Source organism: Anabrus simplex, chromosome 7 (genome assembly GCF_040414725.1).
Source record: "Anabrus simplex isolate iqAnaSimp1 chromosome 7, ASM4041472v1, whole genome shotgun sequence".
Lineage (NCBI taxonomy): Eukaryota > Metazoa > Arthropoda > Insecta > Orthoptera > Tettigoniidae > Anabrus > Anabrus simplex.
This window is the reverse complement of record NC_090271.1, coordinates 82,772,918-82,794,658: the sequence shown is the minus strand read 5'-3', so window position 1 is coordinate 82,794,658 and position 21,741 is coordinate 82,772,918. Positions and strand designations below refer to the sequence as shown.

The 21,741-nt window shown below is 38.3% G+C and overlaps 1 protein-coding gene across 2 annotated transcripts in view; it reads right to left on the bottom strand.

The window, feature by feature from the left end:
- Positions 1-683: 683 nt before the first annotated feature.
- The window catches only part of LOC136877274 (COX assembly mitochondrial protein homolog), a 35,535-nt gene continuing 14,477 nt past the window's right edge, over positions 684-21,741 (bottom strand). The window contains exons 2-4 of one of the 2 annotated variants that reach the window (XM_068228585.1): positions 18,447-18,551; positions 7,851-7,956; positions 1,512-1,650 (exon numbers count right to left, since the gene is read on the bottom strand). In XM_068228585.1, the coding sequence (XP_068084686.1) occupies positions 7,874-7,956; positions 18,447-18,551 (188 nt within the window). In that variant the 3' untranslated portion in view covers positions 1,512-1,650; positions 7,851-7,873. Of the gene's footprint in view, positions 1,651-7,850; positions 7,957-18,446; positions 18,552-21,741 lie in introns of both variants that reach the window. The other variant, XM_067151186.2, reaches the window with a different exon arrangement.

The following is a 21,741-nucleotide window of genomic DNA, read 5'->3' as shown; positions in this document are numbered from 1 at the left end:
TATAGATGTAGCTTGCATTCTGTAGATCGAAGGGTTTGAAACGCATCATCGGCAGCTGTGAAGATTGTTTTCCATAGTTTCCCTATTTTTACACCAGGCATATACTAGGGCTGTTATTATGGCCCCGGCTCTTCTTCCCCAGTCCTCCTCTTTAAATAATAATCACCACCATTTGCCTTTTCCTATCTCATAGCTGCCGAAAACGTATACGATTATACAGTATATTATGTAAACCACATACAACCTACTTTTTACTTTTCACTATTATGTTTGGCAGTAAATATAAGTGAATCCCTCCCGGTTGATGTATGTGACAGCCCTCTGACAATTGGGACAAGTTATTCTGATAGTGGAAGTGACCTATAATTCCATGGAAATTACCCCATGTGTATAATAAAACATATCAGTTGCCAAGAATTGTATTCAAGTTGACAGTTACCGGACTGTCCCTTTGTCAGTCTCAAGAAACAAGTCTCTTGAAAAGCGAAACCTTATTTTAAGATCTATCTCCCGTACATGTCAAATGAATTACTGAGATTTAGCAGCGGGAGACCCACAGACTAGCCTCTCATCAAGAAATCATCTCAACATAATACAAATTACATGTTTCATGGTACATAACCTCTGATTGTGATTCACTCCTCTCATTTCAGGTTAAACAGTGCTCTCGGCAGTGTTTAAACATCGGTTTTAGACGGTGTCTAAGTGATAAATAACGTCTCTGCAATGCGGCAGCCATACTTAAGCATTGTTTAACCGTAGACGTCGTCTAAACACCGTTTCTGCAATCGGCCCTAAATGTTTTAAAATAAGAAAATCCAAGATTTCTTTATTTCCAATATCATTTTTTTTGTCCTTTATTGTAACTATTAGTCCTATACATATGCTATACGAGAAACGTCAATGCAGAACTGAGCACGTCCAAAACACAACGTACATAAGCACCAGTTTTGATAAAACCAAACAGATCTCCCAGATCTAAGCTAAAACAGACATGTCCTTGTGGCAGGCCCAAGCAAATAAGAACATTACAAACCACCAACCATTGGCCGAGTATTTGCCACGCGACTTTCTACATCCCGGCTCCCTTCAGAAACAAATCCTGCTGCATCTGAGCAAAAACAAATGAGTTCATTTTTACACATGGAATTACTTCATCATTATTGATTTTTGATCTGTGCCAGCTTTTCTGTGTCAATAAAAAAGGTTTGAAATGCTGCACAATCAAAACCTGCTGTTCAGTTGCTAATTTATGTTTATTTTTTCTTTCTTCCTGAAAGTCTGTATTGGACAAAGATGTTCAGTTTTGCCTGGATGCTCCTCATACGGCAAACAATTAAAAAAGGGATTTTTAATAATATTGGTGTATAGAGCTTATTAGCAGCAGTACATTTTTACAAAATATTTACAGCCTAGTCTTAATAACAATATTCACTAAATATCATCCCTATCTTTATGTTTTATTACGCATTTTCTGTGGAATTCCTGTCCTTCGAAATTCACTACGTTCTTCCAAGTATTCATCACGACAAATTCTCTTGAAGTCTTCATCCTGATACCATCTAGTTAGACAGTCTTTGAGAGCGCTGTTTTCTTTGCGGCACTTGATTACCATAGCTAGACTGGATGTCTTGCAACATTCACTGAAAGCTGAATAAGTAAAATATTAGTTATGGCCTTCAAAATACTATACTGGAATGAAAACTAATTTTAGCATTGCTGACTATTGTTAATTTAAGAGACACAAAGCACAGATTGGAGTAACAGAAATATTTCACTGAATACCCTCAAACAATCTTTCAGTTGAGCAGTTGAACAAACAAGGGAAAGCTCCTTTGCCTTGGTTCAAGCAATTAATAGAGATGGGAATTACAGGCACGAATAAGTTAGAATGCAAATGTATTTAACCAAGGTGTGTCATATACCCACACAACGGTTCTTCAGTGAGATTTGCATAAATATTAGATCTGAACTATTATAACCTCTACAATATACACAAGTCACCAGCATAACTGTAGAGTGGCTATATTACACCTGCACGTTGTTCAAATATGTTTTCATTCTAACCTATTTGTGCCTATAATTCCCATCTCTACTCATTAAGTTACAGATAATATTCATAGGCACTTCACAATTTTGGCACTCTCGATAAAACATATCTACTTCTGGCAGAGGTTAAATTTGATAAACAACGACCAGATAGCAAATATCACTCCACTAATGTTAATTGGATGGTGTTATGCATCAATTGACCAAGCGCCAAAATGGATTTTTTCAGATTATTGCACCATCTGGTAGCTAAAGGTGTAAACTTTACGTAGATTATTGTTTGGACTTTAATTCTCAATATGATTTTGCAGGAAATGAATTTTGACCAAACGCCAACCTCTCAATCATTAAATTGAAGTTTTGCATCAAATGACCAACCACCATTTCTGAGTCTGAATTACGCATCAAATGACCACACGACAAGCGTGCAGTCGCTTGGCCATGTGATGCTTAATGTCAATTCCCGCAGATAAGATTCCCGCACAGGTTTTCTTCCCTGTGACATACACCCGGAACCTAAAATCCTCCGACATGGAAAAATCAAAGTTGGATGAAAAACTGGAAACGTTTGGTTTTGGCCTTGAGAAAACACTGCCATTGTCCCGTATTCCCACAGATGTGGTTTTTTACAAGCGCCAGTTGTGGTTTAGGATTCACAGTGGGAAAGATAATAAAGATCATTGTTATGTCTTGTTGGAAGGAAAAGCAGGACGAGGGGCACAGGAGGTTGGATCCTGCTTGTACAAGCATCTCATGGAAAACATGCACAACGCCAAAGAAGTCATATTGTGGTCAGATTTTTGCGGAGGCCAGAATCGTAATATAAGGGTTGTTCTACTTCTGAAAACAGTTTTGGAACAACACCCTACCATTGACAAGATTATACAAATATTTTTATTTCCAGGCCATAGCTTCCTCCCTAACGACAGTGATTTAGGAAATGTAGAATGTGCTTTCAAATTTCAGCAGTGCCTCTATACCATCGAAGACTACATAAATGTAATGAAGATGTGCCGAAAGAAGAACCTGCTTTTTGTGGAGAGAATGACTGGACCGGATTTTCATAGTACAGTTCATCTGGAGAAGCAAATTTTAAACAGGAAGTAGGCACACAGTGAGAAGGTAAACTGGCTGCATGTGAGAGAAATACAGTTGAAGAAAGATAAACCTTTTGGCATTTTCTTCAAAATGCACTTTGATGCAGAACGTACTGTTGAAGTGAACATTAAGAAATCTACTGTTGGTCACGGCTTCAGAATAAAAATGGATCAGCTCTACGTGGTCTGCTCACTCTGTTATGGGCCAATGCAAAACCAGTTTCAGAAGCAAAACTGAACGACCTGCACCCTCTCATGGAGCTAATTCCCAATGATGCTATGCCCTTCTATGAGGTCTTGTTTAGTGATCCTAGAATAGACGATGATATAGATGGGTTTGACTGTGGAAATATGGATTTTGAACTCGAAAATTCTTAAAATCCTTCATTATATTACACTTGGAGAAACTGTGTGTTTATGATGCTTTAATATTATGATCTAGCAGTGTAATTCTTTTTTTTTTCCTAGTTGCTTTACATCGCACAGACACAGATACGTCTTATGGCGACGATGGGACAGGAAAAGGCTAGGAGTGGGAAGGAAGCGGCCGTGGCCTTAATTAAGGTACAGTCCCAGCATTTGCCTGGTGAAAAAATGGGAAACCACGGAAAACTATTTTCAGGGCTGCCGACAGTGGGGTTCGAACCTACTATCTCCCGAATACTGGATACTGGCCGCACTTAAGCGACTGCAGCTATTGAGATCGGTAGCAGTGTAATATCTATAATACTGTATATTCTAAAATTCATGTTTTTTTTTTTCTATGTCCTGTTGTATGCTGTTCTGTATAATTTAATCGTGTACTTAAATAAGCAATAAAATCAGTTATCAAGTACCATATTTTACACTGCACTGAATTTTTAAAAGTCAAATCTAACACTAAATGACAATTTTATTTGTTGGTCAAGTGATGCAAAGCAAAAACTAACGTAAGCGCCATAAAGCATCAAGTGACCAAGTGCCATTATCTCAGATTACGATGATATACTTCAAATTTTCCTAAATTGAATACATTCAGAAGAAAATTTATGTTCTTATCTTCATTCTGGTATATAATACCTCACATTTAAAAGGAAATATGAATTAATACAAAGGATTTTGCATTTGTGTCAATATCTCAAAATCTACTTTTGGCGCTTGGTCAAGTGATGCATAACACCATCTAATTGTAAAGTTTTATTCCAAACCAATCTCTTCCAAGGCTATCTATGGATGGTAAGAATAGTGGGAATGATTTGACTTACCTATTGTGTCTCAATTTCTAAACATAATTTGAGTCATTAACCTAGTATTTAAATGGAATGGGAATGTTCCATCCAAGACCATATCCAGGGATATTTTTCATGGGGGAAGCGGGTATGATTTTTTGTTGTGGGGGCGGGCCTCCAGAAGCAAAAGTTATAGGAGCAATAAAATACCCTGCAGATGGGAGTTATAAAATACACACCCGGTATCCTCCACCTATCATAAGAGGTGACTAAAAGGGGGACCTAGGGATCTCAGTTTGGGAGCATGGGTTGGCAACCATGGTTCTCGTAGCTGAGTCTAGTATTGCTTCCCCTTACTTGTGCCAGGTTCCTCAATTTCATCTTTCTTATCAGACTAACACTTGTTCTCTTTCAACCCCATGTGTTATTAGGTTTGCAAGGCTTAAGAAGGGTCTCATTTTCACCTCATTTGTCGACCTTCCCTTTCTTTTGCTGATGGCTTCATTCTTCGAAGGTCAGGCATCTTCCACATTCCTTCTGATTATTGTTAACAGAGGCTGGATGCCCCGTAATAATAATAATAATAATAATAATAATAATAATAATAATAATAATAATAATAATAATAATAATAATAGGCTATGGCATCCGGATTGGCATGGAGCAGGTCTTTCGAGATGACGCCCTATGGTCGACCTGCGCATCTGTAAGGATGGGTCCCTAACTAAGATGAATTCTTATGCTGAAGACGATACAAACACCCAATCCCTGAACCAGAAGAATTAACCAATAAATGTTAAAATGCCCGTCCCAGCTGAGAATCGAACCCAGGACTCCTCGAATCAAAGGCCAGCATGATAACCATTTAACCATGAAGCCGGACAAAATCCTTGTCCTCATCCTGAGGTGATAGAACTCTTCCAAGAAACAGATCCATCGGAGGTGAGGTACAAGTGTCATTTTAACCTCATACCAGCCCTCCTGCCATTCCTAAATCTCTGGCAGTACTGGGAATCGAACCTGGACCTCTGATGATGGCAGCTAGTGGCACTAACAGTTACGCTATGAAGGCGGGTGTTGAGGGTTAAACTTCCTCTTAAAGCAGTAATCACCACCATTAGCAAGTAAAAACTGTATACTTTTACTCAAAGGGTTAAATGGAAAGGTAGTCACAGATATTTGTCGTTTGTTTAAAACTTATTTAGAAGGATGTTTACAACTTTGTTACATTTTAAAAGTCTTATAGCAGCTCGATAACATGAACAATAGTTCTGAAGGCCATGCCACCCATGTATCATATTTAATAGTTTGTTCTGATTTATATAAATTATAAGTTAATTTCATTAATTTACAACTTGCACTCATAGAAATGCTTTTAAACACGCATAAAAATCATTTATCTATAATTTTTGTAATATATTTGAATTTACAAAGTTACTTATAGTCAAAATATATTTCCTTTACTACTATTAAAGTACATATCTAATTTCTGCATCTGAGATATGTTGGTGCAATAGGGGGTCAATTCACATATTTAGACTCATTTATATTATCATTTTCACTTCATTCTTAAAGTCTCTCTATTACAATTTTTTTTTTTTTCAAAAAATATGTAGGTGAAGACATTTTTTTCCCCATAAGTATCAAATGTTGTCTTTTAGCATAATGTTGTAAGCAATAATTTTTCATACTAGTTTTGAGATTTTAGTAGGTAAATATATTCACTATATGCACTTTCTCCAATGGGGAAGATTATACGTTATGTTCGTATAGAAGAAACTTCGGTCAGAAATTGATAATATTTCATCAATAAATGTACAAATATTATTATGCAACAAATTTAACTATTCCATTACGTCTACTTACATGTATATTGTTGCATGAAATCAGTTAAAAATCATCTGCACACTCCAATAAACTATAATACTTCACGCACATAAATAAATATAAATTATAATACATTTTATTATAGCTATTTATATAGTTTATAATGTGTTTCCATAAAATTTGCACGTGTGTTGTAATGTTAGAATAATTAACTTGTGAGATCACAATCAAACTGTTAATAATTAACACGTTAATTGGCAGTTAGAACGATACGATGATGAGAGTTGTAATGTCCAGATACGATTTTAGATTAACAAGCCTTTCTCCATTTATTTACAGCAAGTGACCCTCCCCCCTTTTTTTGCTAGTTGCTTTATGTCGCACCGACACAGATAGGTCTTATGGTGACGATGGGACAGGGAAGGGCCAGGAATGGGAAGGAAGCGGCCATGGCCTTAATTAAGGTACAGCCCCAGCATTTACCTGGTGTGAAAATAGGAAACCACGGAAAACGATTTTCAGGGCTGCCGACAGTGGGGTTCGAACTTACTATCTCCCGAATACTGGATACTGGCTGCACTTAAGCGACTGCAGCTATCGAGCTCAGTCAAGTGACCCTTTAAGAGGGGAAGAATTTAAGATAAAACTAAAATGTGTATGCCAGGAAAAAGGTGCCCAACATCTGCTGGATATTCTTCAGGCTAGAGGTTTCCTTTGTGAGTAATTTGTTTTCCTGCTTATGAGTCAGGGAATGGCCTTTTGTTAATCGGCTGTCCCAAATCTGTTGGGTTTTCTTCAGGCTAGAGGTTTCCTTTGGGAGCAATTTATTTTCCTGGTTATGAGTCAGGGATTGGCCTTTTGTTAATCGGCTGACACAAATAAGGGTTTTACAAAATGCATTATTGTATCGAAAATTTAAAATGATTAAATTGTTTAGTGACCACCACGAAGTGTTTAAAAATAATTGATTTTTATTTATCAGCATGGACGGGTGACAACAATTCTGGGTGAAATCTAGTAGGCCAATGGAAAATTTGAGACTAAAACTGAATATTATTTGAACAAAAACAAATTTATTTAAATTATTTGCTACAAATTATTGAAAATTCTCTTAACCCAGCATTACTCGCTAGTGAGTGCTGCGCTCACCTTTATGTCCTGATAATGGTTTTCCATAGTTTCCTGTTTACACTTCCTAACAAATGCCGGGACAGTTCCTAATCATAGGCCACAGCTGATTCCTTCCACCTGCTTATCCAATTTCATTCACCATCATTCATTTCATCTTCATTAGCTCCTTAACTCAGGTTGGCATCTAGCCATTAAACATGCAATATAAATTCATCTTACCTCTTCCCCGGCCCCATATCAAGAAATGGGGCTAAGGGGTAGACAAACAATTTACAGTATTTAGAAACACAAATACTTAAATTTAAACAAATAAATATTAACAAGTACACACAATGTGCATTATGTTTGTTTAGCGTAGTCACACAATGATTTTGATCTCTTTTTGCAAAACTGCAAGTGGTATCTTCCACAACTCTCACCACACAGTTCACATATACACGAATCACACGGTTCATGGAATGTCTTAATGATGCAGACTGCATGTTGGAAACCATTTAAACAAATGCAAACATATAATCCAGCGTAATACGAAACAAACATTTTACATAGTCTGTTCTAACTTCAGTTGCTTTCAGCATCACTTCTTCGGGTTCGAACATTTGGACCGGGAGCATGGAGGCCCCACTTGGTAATTCCATTCTTTCCTACAACAAATGGAATACAGCCTTCAATCAACAAATGTGCCTCTTCTTCCTCAGAACTTGCAGACACTACGTTTCAGAGATATGATCAGTTTCGTAAACCTCATATGATTCATTACCATCACTTTCGAAGTTCAAGTCTAATTCCTCCACTGTTTCATCCAACCACGAAAGTATCTGATCAGTGGATGCCATTAATAACTAGTATAAATTCACTAACAAGTCACAATATAAACATTGCACATTAAACACAAGCACAAGACAAACCTTGACATTCAAATGCGCACAAACTGAATAGAATTCTAACTCACTACTGAGCGCTCCTGCCTGCTGTCATTTCTTGATGGATACAGTACTTTTGCATCCATCTCTTGGCACAGGCCAGAGTAAAGTGTAGCTTTCACCGAAGTCCCAGTCAACATCCATGGCTGTGACAATATGAAAGCTGCTGGGGTATGGGTAGTGCTGAGTAATGACATTCAGAGCACGACTAGTGCATCTGAGTGTTATGAAAGGGGCTGCTCATAGGGTCAGTCGTGCTGCAATAGCAACTTCTGACCCAGTGAGGAAAGCAATGGCAAACTACCTCACTCCTTATCTTGCCTAGTACGCCTCATTTTGGTGCTGCCATTGGTTTGTGGGGTTTCCTTATAACCGCATAACCTTTGGTGGTGCTATTTGAGGATCCAACCAGCCTCTGGGCTGATGACCTAACAGACAGACAGACTGAGCGCTCTGCTCACCAAACATTCACTGCCACGCCTAATAATGGACTGGGGTCTTGTTTTTCAAAGATAATGGAAATAATTCACACCTCCCCTTCCTAACATTCTGTTTGAAATGTGTGTGTATATGGAGTGTACGGAGGTGAGTGCCATGTTCACCAAGCGAGTAACCACGGGTTAATAATATCTAAAAATTGGCTCCCAGGATGAATTGTCAATGTACAGGCTGGGCTCCAGATTCATTTCAACGATAGACCGAGGACATTAACCCATTTAAGTCACAATAAAAGGCCAAAATGTTGACTGCGAAATCAGATTTAATTTGCCTGTTCGTAGTTTGAGCGTACCTGTCACAACAAAACATGCATAAAATAAAAGCTAATGCAGATAATTCACTCTAATTTTGCATTCATGCCACTGAAGGTTATGACTTACCCATTCTTCATTCCTTAAGTGACTAGTGGCTGTGGTACAAACGTTTCATTTTTTTTAAAAAGCGGATCACTGTATTCTAAAAAACTTGCAATTTTGGATGGTGGGCGGACGATAAATCTTTTGTATTTCTGAAACACTGCTGTATCCACAAAACGGACATATATCAGGATTGTCTTTATTTCTCCAGTTTCCAATCACTATGGTTCTTTTGTGTCACCGGCCGCGCGCGTTTGGAAGGAATTGCTGAAGCACTTTCACTCTCACTTTCTTCAATATTCTGCTATCACTATCCTCCAACTCTGATTCATTTTCCAAAAACGTTGTTATTGGCATAATTGCCATCTAAAACAGTACCTACAAGCGCTTTCAATCTCTCGTTGCTATTACAGCAAAACCGGTTCTCAGGGTTGCCAACTCCTAGATACTCATTATCACCAGATATGGATTTGAAAAACACCAGAAATCACCAGATATGATTTGAAAACTCCATAAATTCTCCAGATTTAGTAAGATAAGGCATTAAAATTACACTTATATTCTTTGAGTTGTGCTGTTCTGTCTCCTAAGTTTCGTAACTCTAATGGTGTCCTCTTGTGAAGATATGTCTAGCCTATATTATAGCCATATGATCAATTGAATATAAATCACACTAAAACACTAGCACTATTATAATAATTAACTGTCCACTATGTTTTATCATTTATCACTGTGTTGGAGTTCTTGTCTCCGGTTTCTATTTTGGTAAGTGACCCTGTAGCAAAACGAATTAGGCGCGTTCATGTTTCTCAAATTAAACCCGGTTGATCTGGCAAATTGTACCGCATCTTCCGCTGGATGGATGCACCTTTGGTAACTGACCTGTACCGTTAGTGAACTTAGCACGTATACTGTGGGCTGGCGAGCGAGTCAATCTGGTCCTTTCTGTGCCTCGTGTTGGTGACTCTAATTTAGTACTCCTTGTATATTACTGTTTCTCGGTGTGGATCCTTGTAGTTAGAAATTGATTTTCCTTAATTGTCTTGTGATGGTGGTATTAATACCTTGGGATAGATATCCACGTTATCAAGCCTTATGCTTATTTGGCGCGCTACCGAAGTTCCTTTGGGGAAATCTAATGATATCTAACTTAAATTGTGCTTTGTTTGACCCTCTGTTTTCTCTAGGCGTTTAGAATGTAATTTCAAAGACTTATTTCTTCAGTGGCTCCGCATCGGATTCCTTCCGCTGAACCCTTTGATCATCTTGTGACTTAATCATTGCTGGGCTATGGTGTGCTTGGGATGGAATGTCAGGGAGTGTGTTTGGTACCTGAGTGTTTACCATTTTATCATCCTTTCATTGTGTGCGTGTGTCTGAAGGTGCGTGGAGTTTAGTCATGATTGGGTTGCTATTTGTGCCATTTTAATATTGTACGATTTCTGGTTATGGTGTTTTACGATCAATTGGTGTCGGAAAAGTTCCCTGCTTGCCTTCTGCATGGACCGCGTGTCTTAAAGGTGTTTCTTTTTCCGGGTACTGATGTTTGTATTCATCCATGATTGAGTGATCTGACACTCCTCCTTTGGGCACTCTTCGCGGCTGTTTTAAAAGTGGTATTCTATGCGTGAACCCTCGATGTTATTTTACCTGTAACGGGTTTTTGGGCTGAATTTATCTTCCTAACCTTTTGATTTTGGGGGTCGTTTTGGGGTTATGTAGAAAATCTGGTTCCGATTTTTCTGTGGGCGTTCGGTTTGAGCACTCCTGCCAGCATTGTGGTTGTATCTCCTGTGTTGTAACTTGGTAATGTTGTTGTGGGTTGTTTGGATCCTTTTGAATTGTGGACCGTTAGTAACGTAGTGTAATTTTCCTTATCTACCGGTTGGCGTATGGAGTTTTCGGTGGTACTGTCGGACTTCCTTCCTGAGGATATTTCTCCTTTGTGTTTCTGTGGGATGGACCTAGTCCTTAATATGTACCGGGTTTGCTGTTGTAATTTCTGCTTAGTATTGTGCTGAATTTGTTTAATGGTCGGTGAGCACGCGTTGAGGATAGCTATCCTTTATCTCTCTATGAGTGACCCGTGTTGCTAGCTTGTCGTTATTTATGTAATCGTGTTTGGGATTACGTTGTTTGGCTGTCAAGACACCTTGGTTGGGACGCGATTTGTCCTTTAATTTACCTCTGAGTCACGATAGGTTTGGCTATTGGTTTTGAATCCACTACTCCGAGGAAGTAAACCTTCGGGTGGGCAATACTTAGTTTTCTGTTGGCTCTGGGATTTTCAACTTGTTCTTCCTCACGCAGAATTAGGTTTGTGGTTGCTATTCTGTACCGCGGTGCCCCGTGCATTTATTTCTTGTAGTCGTACTTTGATGTGGCCGTTATGGATGACTGACTGATCGCGATTTTTCCATCTGGTAACCTATAGGAGTCTCCTGATTGCCCATCGATTCTACTGTTGCCTGTCTTACCTCCCTGTAACTTGAGTGGTTTCTGCGCCTCTTCTCACTGATGGTATTCCGTTGGTCTGTTCAAAGTATTAGTTTTCTATGCTTAAGTCCTTCCCTGTGTTTTGTTGGTGAACTAGGATAAGTTGTCGATCCCAGTGTGGTTTGTATTTTGCTCAACTCCTTGTTCTTGATCCTTGGACCGATTGACGAGTTCGCCACTCCGTGGTTGTGTGTGTGTCACTCCAGTATCTATAAGTATAATTTGATAGGTCATTCATGTGCCCTCTTAGTTTAACTCCTGTTATTCTAAATCATATGTTCCAAGGACGTCTATTCTTTGGAGTGGTCCTGTACCTTTATTTATATATTTGTCATGGGGTGATTTGTGCTTGAGTAATATTACTGCTTTCCCCTCCGTTATTTTCATGATCTATTCGGGATATCTGTCTTAGTCCTGGTTGGTATTAAGTGTTGGTTTGTACCCTATGTTTCTATGTGTTCTTGTTATTTGTTTCTCTACGTGCCCTTGCTAAGTATCCTTCGTGGTAGAGTAACATTGTATATTTTATGTAGTTTCCCTTTGATTTCTTAATTGTTGTTGAATCGACCCTTCTTTTCCTTCGGTGCTAAATTGGACCAAGTGGAAAGCTCTGGGCCTCAGCTAGTTGGTTGGTAACTAGCATAATGCAAAGTTAATTGGCGGATCTATCGATCCTGTAACTGAATACTCACCTGCTTTTAATTTCCTGGTTCGCTTTTTCTCCCTCTTCCTGCGGTTTTTGCCCCCATCCGGGTCTTCCGGTGCGTTTCATTCTCCTGTTGTCACCTTTTTGCAATACGAGATCATGCATTTCCTTAATACCAAAGGAGACTTGTAAAGGTATTCTTGCATTAAAATTAATTTACCACCGTGCTTTAGGAAATAACCTGGATGTGTGGACTAATAATCATGTGGTTTTCGTTTGATTTTGGTCAGTATATCTGTGATTAGTGTAAGAATTGCCAAACCTCAAAGGTGAACTTGTTCATGTGTCAAAAACTATATCATCGTGTGATGCCTTGAACCAAAGTATATCAGGTGCACCTGAAGATTTTGTGAACTCTGATCACTGTGCTCTCTATCTAGTGAAAAACATTACTCTGGTGATTTTCTGAGTGCTCGATTAACGTTTCTGAACACTGATGTTGATCGCACCCCGCCAATTATTTTGAAAAACAACGTAATATGCAACCATGTCTTGAAAAATTTAACCTGGTCATGTGGACCCCTGATTCAAACTAGTTTATCCTGGTGGTCGTTTTCAGTTGGACTACTTCACCCAAATTTAGGTTATATATGACCACCACATCATCATCGAGTTATGCTTCAGATTTGTTGTCTTTCGGGGCGGGAGGACTGAGTCAGTATTTAGTAGTTTGAGACTCCCCCTATATCCTTTTCGAACTGGCATTTGCATTGCCATCTGGAAATTCTGTGTCGATCGGCTTTTGCCAATATACTTTTTTGAGGACATTATGCCGTGCGCTGCTGTTCTGAGTACTGCGTCTGTGCCTACTGCGCGTGCGCGAGTGGTGTGAGGCGAGTCTAGTGCTGACTACCAGTGACTACTTCTGGTGAGTTGGCGTTCTGCAGCCACCATGGATGGACGTGAATGTGTGTGTTCCGCTATGCGGCGGGTGGTTGTGTTAAAACCAGCGTGATACCTCCCTTAAGAGGGATAATCCCTTATTGGATTAGTTGTTGGCCTCCTACTGTTTTATTGGACTACGTTTTTGCTACGATAATTCTCCAGGATCCTTGGTGAACAACCTTAGTTCACGGCCTCGTGGTAGCCGCTCTTCAATAACAATGGCCAGGTTTGAGCTTCTCAATTTTTCTGGACTCAAAGGTATGTAACTGTTTTGGATTAAAGTAATTCTGGGAAAGCAAGAAGATTAATGTGTTTCGGCGCACTTCAAGATAATAGTAATAATAATAATAATAATAATAATAATTGGGATTAAGACTTCCTCTTCGAAATTTGTGCGGGATATCGTGTGCGTCTGTGAACCATAGGAAACGGTTTCGGCAATTAATTATTTTAGACTGCAGTTCACACGGTGAAAGAAATTAGTATGTTTATTTTAAAATTAAGTAAAAGTTTTTTTGCACTTTGATTGTACCTTATGGTGTGAACCAAGGCGCTGTTTCCAAGGTAGCGGGGTTAGCTTTCCTTCGGGTTCCTTGCCTTCTGGGATTTATTTCTCCTTACTTTGTTTTATTGCGTTGTTTCTGGGATTTCTGTGAAATTTTATTTTAAAACCGTTTGTTTTCCTTCTTATTTGTAGACTGTGCTTTGCTTTTCCGTTACTATGGCAACGTGTGTTTGGGTCATTGTTGTGTGCGATTGTTGTTGGTTCGTGTGGTTTTCTTGGATGAAATATTTTTGTTGCCTGGTATTGTTGGCATTTCTTTCATATAAAGTGATTAATTTCGGCCAACCTCTTTGTGGTTTCGCCTCGTACTTTGTCCGGGCGAAATGTGTAGCTTCTACCTTTATTTCGTGTGACCTTGGAAATTGCCCTTGGTAGAAATTGGAATGAATTGTGGTAAAGCTAAAAGGCAACCGGCCTAAAGGTCATGGAACTACTGATTGTTTACTAAGTATGGTATTTGTTTTTCTCTTTAACGCGTGATCAATCACATTTAAATCAATATTTTACTTACCTTGTTTGAGGTATGGAGGTCACTGTTGTTTTTCCTTGTTGATATTTACGGATTAGTTCCTTTATTATTTGTTAAATGAAGTCTACATTTTCTTATTTAAAGGTGCCTTGTTGGCTATTTATTAACAAAACATATCAAGTTCTTGCAAGTTAATCCAATTACTGTTAAACGAGTATTTACATTCTTTAACACCTGGTTCAAGTTATTATCTGACTTTAATCTTCACCTTTAATGATGAACCTAGGTTTCCTCCAGATATTATCTTTTTGAATTGTTACCTCTCATTTTAATTTCTATTAAAGTTTTCTTTCATATCACTAAAAAGTTGGTTTTCATTTACCACATTTGGTGCAGCGTTGCAACTATTTCTTTTGGTTGGGTGTCCACGGACCTTAAGCCGCTTTTCCTCTACGTTTTGGGTAAGTGTCTCTATTTCTCCCTTTGGGTAATTTTAGTATCATGTTGTTGGCTGGTGTTGTCTTTATCTTTGAATTTTTTTGATGTACTGTGACTTGTTGTTTTACTTTTGCCCCTTGTTCTCTCTTGCGTTCGCTTTATCTACCCATTGGGGGCGGACACAATAGCAACCTTCACACCAGGCTGTGCCTCTATCTCCCTCTTTTTTCTTACCTCAGCTGGTGGGTAAGGTTATTAACCTCATCACCACTAGGATGTAACCGGGGTCCTAGAGGGTGGCGCCGGTTAGAGTGGTAGCAGAACTGTGGTTGTTGTTGTTGTTGCTCTGCTGCCTAATCTTAGTTGTTTCTGCCTTGTGCAGCCTAATTTTCCTCCCCTTCTACCCTTGCTTGGTGCAGTGCTGTAGTGAATGTTGGTGGATGGAAATCAAAGACTAAGAAACTAAAAGTGTTACTGTCAATAACTATTGTGAAAGGGAGTGCAAGGATCTTGTGTAATTTTTTAAAATTATTTTGTTCCATGTTTGCTACCATGGCGGCTGCAGAACGCCAACTCACCAGAAGTAGTCGCTGGCAGTCAGCACTAGACTCGCCTCACACCACTCGCGCACGCGCAGTAGGCACAGACGCAGTACTCAGAACAGCAGCGCACGGCATACTGTCCTCAAAAAAGTATATTGGCAAAAGCCGATCGACACAGAATTTCCAGATGGCAACGCAAACGCCAGTTCGAAAAGGATATAGGGGGAGTCTCAAACTACTAAATACTGACCCATCACAATCCTAATATATGTCTATTTAATTGTGAACTATATACGCAAATTAAAAAACTGTACTATATTTGTTTATTTATGGTTGATCTGTAGAAGTTGAGGGTACTCGACCTGGATAGTTGTGTGCTTCTAATGTGCCTATTTTCTGCAGTACTTCTTTTGGTAGATCATAATGTATAACAGCATTTCCTTGCCCTATTCAATCCAAATTTTACACACATGACCGAATGGAGTGTTTGACTTGACATTCTATTTCTCAGTTTATTTTTAGTTATATTGATCTGGTTGTTATAAAGGTTTGACCATATGATGAACTTTTTTTTTCTTCGCCTTCACTTAATTTCTCAAACTGTGACACAATATGTTTTTTAAGTGGTCTGCCTATTCAATACATACATAATTTATTATAACTAGTACATGTTTCTAGATGATCATATCTCTTAGGGGATGAAACAGGTACCAAATATAATAAATATAATAAATTATAATATTTGAGTTATTCTTGAATATTTGCTACTTGATTTTATAGTCAATACGGATTTTTATCTAAAATGAAGCTGTTAAAGCTTGTTACATGTTAGGTGAACCTCAATTTGGTCAACATTTTTTTTTTGATACCATGCTAACCTGACGGCAGTTAGAGTTTTGACGCTTGAATAACCTATACATTTCTGCAATAGACAAATCAGGGCTCAAGCAGTCTCTGACAGATGCATTCCGACTGTAATGGCTTGGAATTGTTGGGAAGTGCATTATGTGTGTTCGTACGAAATCATGGACATCATTATCGATTGTGTGAGGTCTATTTGTATGTAATCCTCTACCATCTTTAGGGGGCAATCTCTCTGCTTTTCATTTTGCTTTGCGGTGTTTGCACTTGTCAAGTTATCATTAAAATGTTGCAGAAGGTTTTGAAACACACCTGTTTGCCATCAGCATTGTAATATAATATAGCCAATCTTCTTTAGGTTTGTTCCGTTTTTCACGATCTTCTCCTTAATAATGTCTTCTTTCTTTATGTCCCACTAACTACTTTGATGGTTTTCAAAGAAGCCGAGGTGCTGGGATTAGCCCCACAGGAGTTCTTTACATGCCAGTAAATCTACTGACATGAGGCTGATGTATTTGAGTACCTTCGAATACCACCGGACTGAGCCAAGATCGAACCTGCCAAGTTAGGGTCAGAAGGCCATGCAGCCCGGTGATCTCCTTACAGGCTCACATATAATGATGTACTTCAGGAGTAGTAATGACTGTTCATCATATGAGAGTTGGTAAAATATGTTGTATAATAGTGGGTTTTTTTTTTTTTTTTTTTTTTACAGGCATGCTATAGTGTGATATTTATATTGAACATGTGTGTTCGACAGACTGAAAAACTTTTAAGTTGCATAACTGCCTTCACGATGTACCTACAAGTCGTAAAGTAGAAAGCATGCCAAGCCTGTCTGCTGATCAATTAGGGCGGCTAAACGAATGTTAAGAGTGGTACTTGTGAATGTAATACATAGTGACTGAGAGCATTCTTTGTATAAATTTGGCTGTTCAAAGACAGACCTTTATTTTTAAGAATATTGCATGCCTGTTCTCTAAATTTATTACATCATGATTTAGATGAACAACTCTTAGAGATAACAAGACCTCATAGTTTAGGTTAGGTGTGTTATTTTCATGTGGTGAGTATTGTAAATTCAAGGGACGTAGTGCTTCTTGTGGAATTTATTCAATGAATATTGTAACTGTATAGCACATTTTTGTGGAAATATAATGTGGCTGCATATTTAAATAATTGTCACAGAGCCAAGAAGTTCTACACATCACGACAGAAATCCAACTTTGCAAGTGATTATTCACCAATATTCTCATTTCCCTCAAATGAGGGCAGGAGACGTTTATAAAAGCCAAAAATTTAACTATTACAAAGAATGCAGGAGTACCGAAGTGTTCCACTCATTTTCCAGAGCTAATGATAAATTCTGCTTTCAACTTTCTTACTGTTATATAGATTTATAGCAATGCATTTTATTGTTGATACAGAACAAGCCTAAAAGTAACATAGACGATCAGTAACCAAGCGAACCTACATTCTGGGTTTTTTCTTGGGTTATGTAATATTGAGAATGTGTGAAGTAAAAGAAAAGAAAAAAAAATGTAGAACTGAATATAATTTTGGCACTGTTATACATACAAGTCCAACAATTTAAATTAAACTATTGCTAGTAGACAATATTTAGGGGTTACAAGCAATATAAATTCCTTGAAGGATAGTGCCGGAAGTTCCAAGAAAAGACACCTGGGAAAGCTGCACTGTATTTATGATTATCTAGAGGTATGGTGGCAAAGCCTTAGTATTATTACTTTTATTTTTGTATAGACAATATTTAGGGGTTACAAGCAATATAACTTAATTCCTTGAAGGATAGTGCCGGAAGTTCCAAGAAAAGACACCCGGGAAAGCTGCACTGTATTTATGATTATCTAGAGGTATGGTGGCAAAGCCTTAGTATTATTACTTTTATTTTTGTATGTTCATCATCTCATATTGTATTAAAGCACAATAATTATGATTTGTTGGGTACATGAAAGAGTAAAACAGTAGTTATTCTTTAACCACTTTGATCACTTTTTAAGCGTTCTTCTCCAAAATCTACAAGACCTAACTTATGAGATACCAATCGATTACATGTGTTGATGATCTCGCCTGTTATATTAATGCAAAATTTGGGAATATTTCTTAACTACAAGGCACAGACGTATCATATGCTTGCATCACGCGGGTTGGACGGAGGAAACTGTTCCCCCTTTGCGTAACGTCATCGGAGCTACAGGACGGCCTGTACATTACAAAGGCAGCGATTACATTTAACTGAGTCAACACTGGAAAGTACGGCTTCCTTCTAAACAAATGATTACATAATGTCAAAATTCAATAGAATGGAGCGTACAACTTTTTCCATTTTTAAAGTTTAAAATTAGTTATAAAATAGAAAACATTAATTACCTACCTTTGACTTCATCAACACACTTCTCTGCCTTAGCTTTGTCTCTCATTTTCTTTGGTATTAATACTTCAATTTCTACTTTTCTTAGAGTACGATCTTCTGGATCCCCTGGATAACAATAACAACATAATTAAAAAGTGAATAAATAACTTCAAAAATAGAACAGAAAGAGAAAATAATGCACACAGAAAAGGAGACCTAAAGAACAGATATAAAACCTCGAATATTTAAAACAAAAGAGAATTTCCATGGACCCTATCGCTGCAAGTTCACATTTGGGAAATGGTGGGTAGAGGAAACTTGATGGTTTCCCAATTTCAAATCAATTTTAGTGTCAACAAAAACCTAACTGCATTAATGTGACAGCTATCAAAAGAAAATAAACATGTCTAAGAAATCAAATCAATATGCAGGCATCAACATCCAAAAGCACATTTCTGAAAGATAAAAATATTAGAAAGCACTGAATGTTCTGATTTAATCCATTCTGCATGATGAATAAAGTCAAATAGTGATAGAAAGGTTGTTTCCAACCAAAGAATCCACTGTGTGCTTCGTCATCATCATCAAGATTATTTGCACATGCAAAAAACACAGCAGACCCTGTCCTATCCCACTAACCACTCGCTTGTTAAAACACAAAAATGAATCATCACCGCTTATTGTTTTTCTGTCATAACAAATTAGCAAACAGAGTGCATCTGAAAAATCAAGAATATTTCATTTGAAACAAAAGAACATTACAGACCTTTTTCAAGTGAATTAATTTCTGTAAACTAGTTTTTATACGCCTGCCACAAGTCCAACCCCAAATCTCCGTGGTGAGAGACAGGCAACGGCATGAAGTAGATGACCTGCAGGGGAGAAGTACAGTGGGAACTTTGTGTGGCCCGAGACCGCCACAGTAGCTGTGAAGGTCCTATAGAACTAGAACCCTGAAAAATGACTGCTAACGGAGCTCTGGTGAACTCTGCTGAAGTCCTCAATGGCAGTGAAGGCGGAAAGAAGAGTTCTTGGAACAGAGGAACTGGCAGAAGAGGCAACTCCTTTTTCTGGGGTAAATAGAATTAGCATCCATTGCCTAATGGGGAAAGGGAGGGATCCTTAAAGGTTAAGGGAGAGAACTCCTGCATGCCAGGAAGAAGCAGAAAAGGGCAGCCCACTGCCTCCCCCCCCAAGGATAGGGTTGGACCAATAACGCATGCTAACCTGAATAAATCTCATCAAAGAAAATGTAACAAGAAATAGCCAGACTGAGTCTAAAGATGTGACATTTGCTATGAAAAAGGACATTCTAATTGAAACATTCAGACCATATGGCAGACTGGGAAACTTGAAGGAGTGTAGAGAGAAATGATGTGGTATCCACTGAGAATTTTGGGTTTTAGTGAATATGGACAGGTTTTTTAGAAACAAAAACTAGGAATGGAAGTACTCTGCTATATTTGGGAAGAGAGGATGACAACCATACTGAGGGGCTAGCCCTACTACTGAGTAGCACAGCAAAGAAGAGTTCGTTAGAGTGGCATCCTATTTCTGAAAAGATAATCACCGCATGATTTTCATCTAGAGCAAGACTGGTTACCATTATACAATGTTAGGCACCAAACGAGATGGCTGAAGAAGAGGAGAAAGACAGCTTTTACAGTAAACTTCATTAAACATTATGAAGTAATATGAAAAAGAGATATTGTTATGATAATGGGAGACGTAAACGCAAAAATTGCAAATGCTAACCAAGGCCTGGAACAACTTATGGGAATGATAATGGAGAACGATTCATCGAGCTGTGTGGTATGTTTGGACTGGTTATTGGTTGTGGCAGGTAGGTTGTTTATTATGATTATTACTGTACCGAGTGGTTCACCCCAATACCGCACATTTAAATCTAGCGCCTAAATGAACTCCTCTATTGGTGAAACAGTGAAAGAGAAACTACACCAACTTAGAAATTTACTCAGAAGATGTCACCACTAAAATATGATGTAATTTTGTTATTGTGAAGTTTCCCGAACTGACTGTATTTCTACTAGTTTTGTTTGCTATCCATCAAGATGTTTGGATATTCTTCTACAGATGTCACTACTAAAAACTATGATCATGCACCCTGGTGGGAGGTATAAGAACTTATTATTCAAAGAACTTTTGTATTCAAAAGTTTTTTTTTACTGATTGATGTTCATTTATTTTTTGGTTGGCAATATCTCCTTTTTATTTCCGCCAGTTTTGAATCTAGCCAATCCCTAATTTCTGTAATTAATTTTCTACCAATCGCAGTCTTCTTCTTCCTCTTCAATTTTGAGTGTAACTTTTAAACTGGCCAATAAACATGAGAGGGTGTGGCTAGTTTAATCTTGAATGGTCTTGAACTTTCCCCGAGGGTTTATAAACTGCGGATTTTCACATTTCTTGGCCAATTGATTGTCGTCTTACTAAGTGTGTGTGTCAAAGCAGGAGGCCTCTTTCATCAGGCAGCAGTACATCGACAAGGTAATGGCCACATAACATCTTTATTTCTTGCTAGCTTCGCAGTTTAATCCGAGAGAAAGGTCCGAAATCGTTAAACGTGTAACCTTCTTTTCTAAAAATGTAATTTCATAAAGTCTATAACTGTAAATCGGGATAGAGAGTGATGTACCCTCTCGAGCTCCCCTTCATCTTGGTTTGAGGTGACTACGTTTTGTAACGCATTAATTTATTCTTATACGAGTCACCTCAGTAGTTTGGGAATAGCCCCTGTTTTATCGGCTTAGTGCCCTTTAAGTTTTAAGTGTTCATATCTAGGAGTGCAATTATACGCCTCCATTCATTTTGTGTTCGGGCCATTTATTTAACCGTTATTCCTTTCACATGAAGGCCCAGTAGGTTGGGTATTAAATACCCCTGTATAATCATTTTCCTATTGTAAGTTGTGCCTTCAGAGGCCAGAATTTGTAAGTTGATGTTGCCTTGAGTAGGCTTGGAAAACTGAGAGTCTGTTAGCTCTTTTTCAATGTTTTTGTACAATTAATGAATGCCTCTTGAAGGTTAGATGTTGTAATTTTGGGAGCAAGCACTCTTTGAATTAGCGGATTTCTGCCCTTCTACAATTTGTGCTCTTCTGTAAATTTGAGCTAGGAGCTCAGGAAAGGTAAAGTGAGGGCTTGAAGCACACGAACCACAACGGAATTATTGCCCGCCTAGCAATTCCGAATCTCCTGTATGCAGTTATCAGACTGTGACTCTTATATAGGCTTCTGATATACTCACCTGCATACACCCAGCGTCAGTGGGTAGGGTCTGTCACGTCCCACTCTGA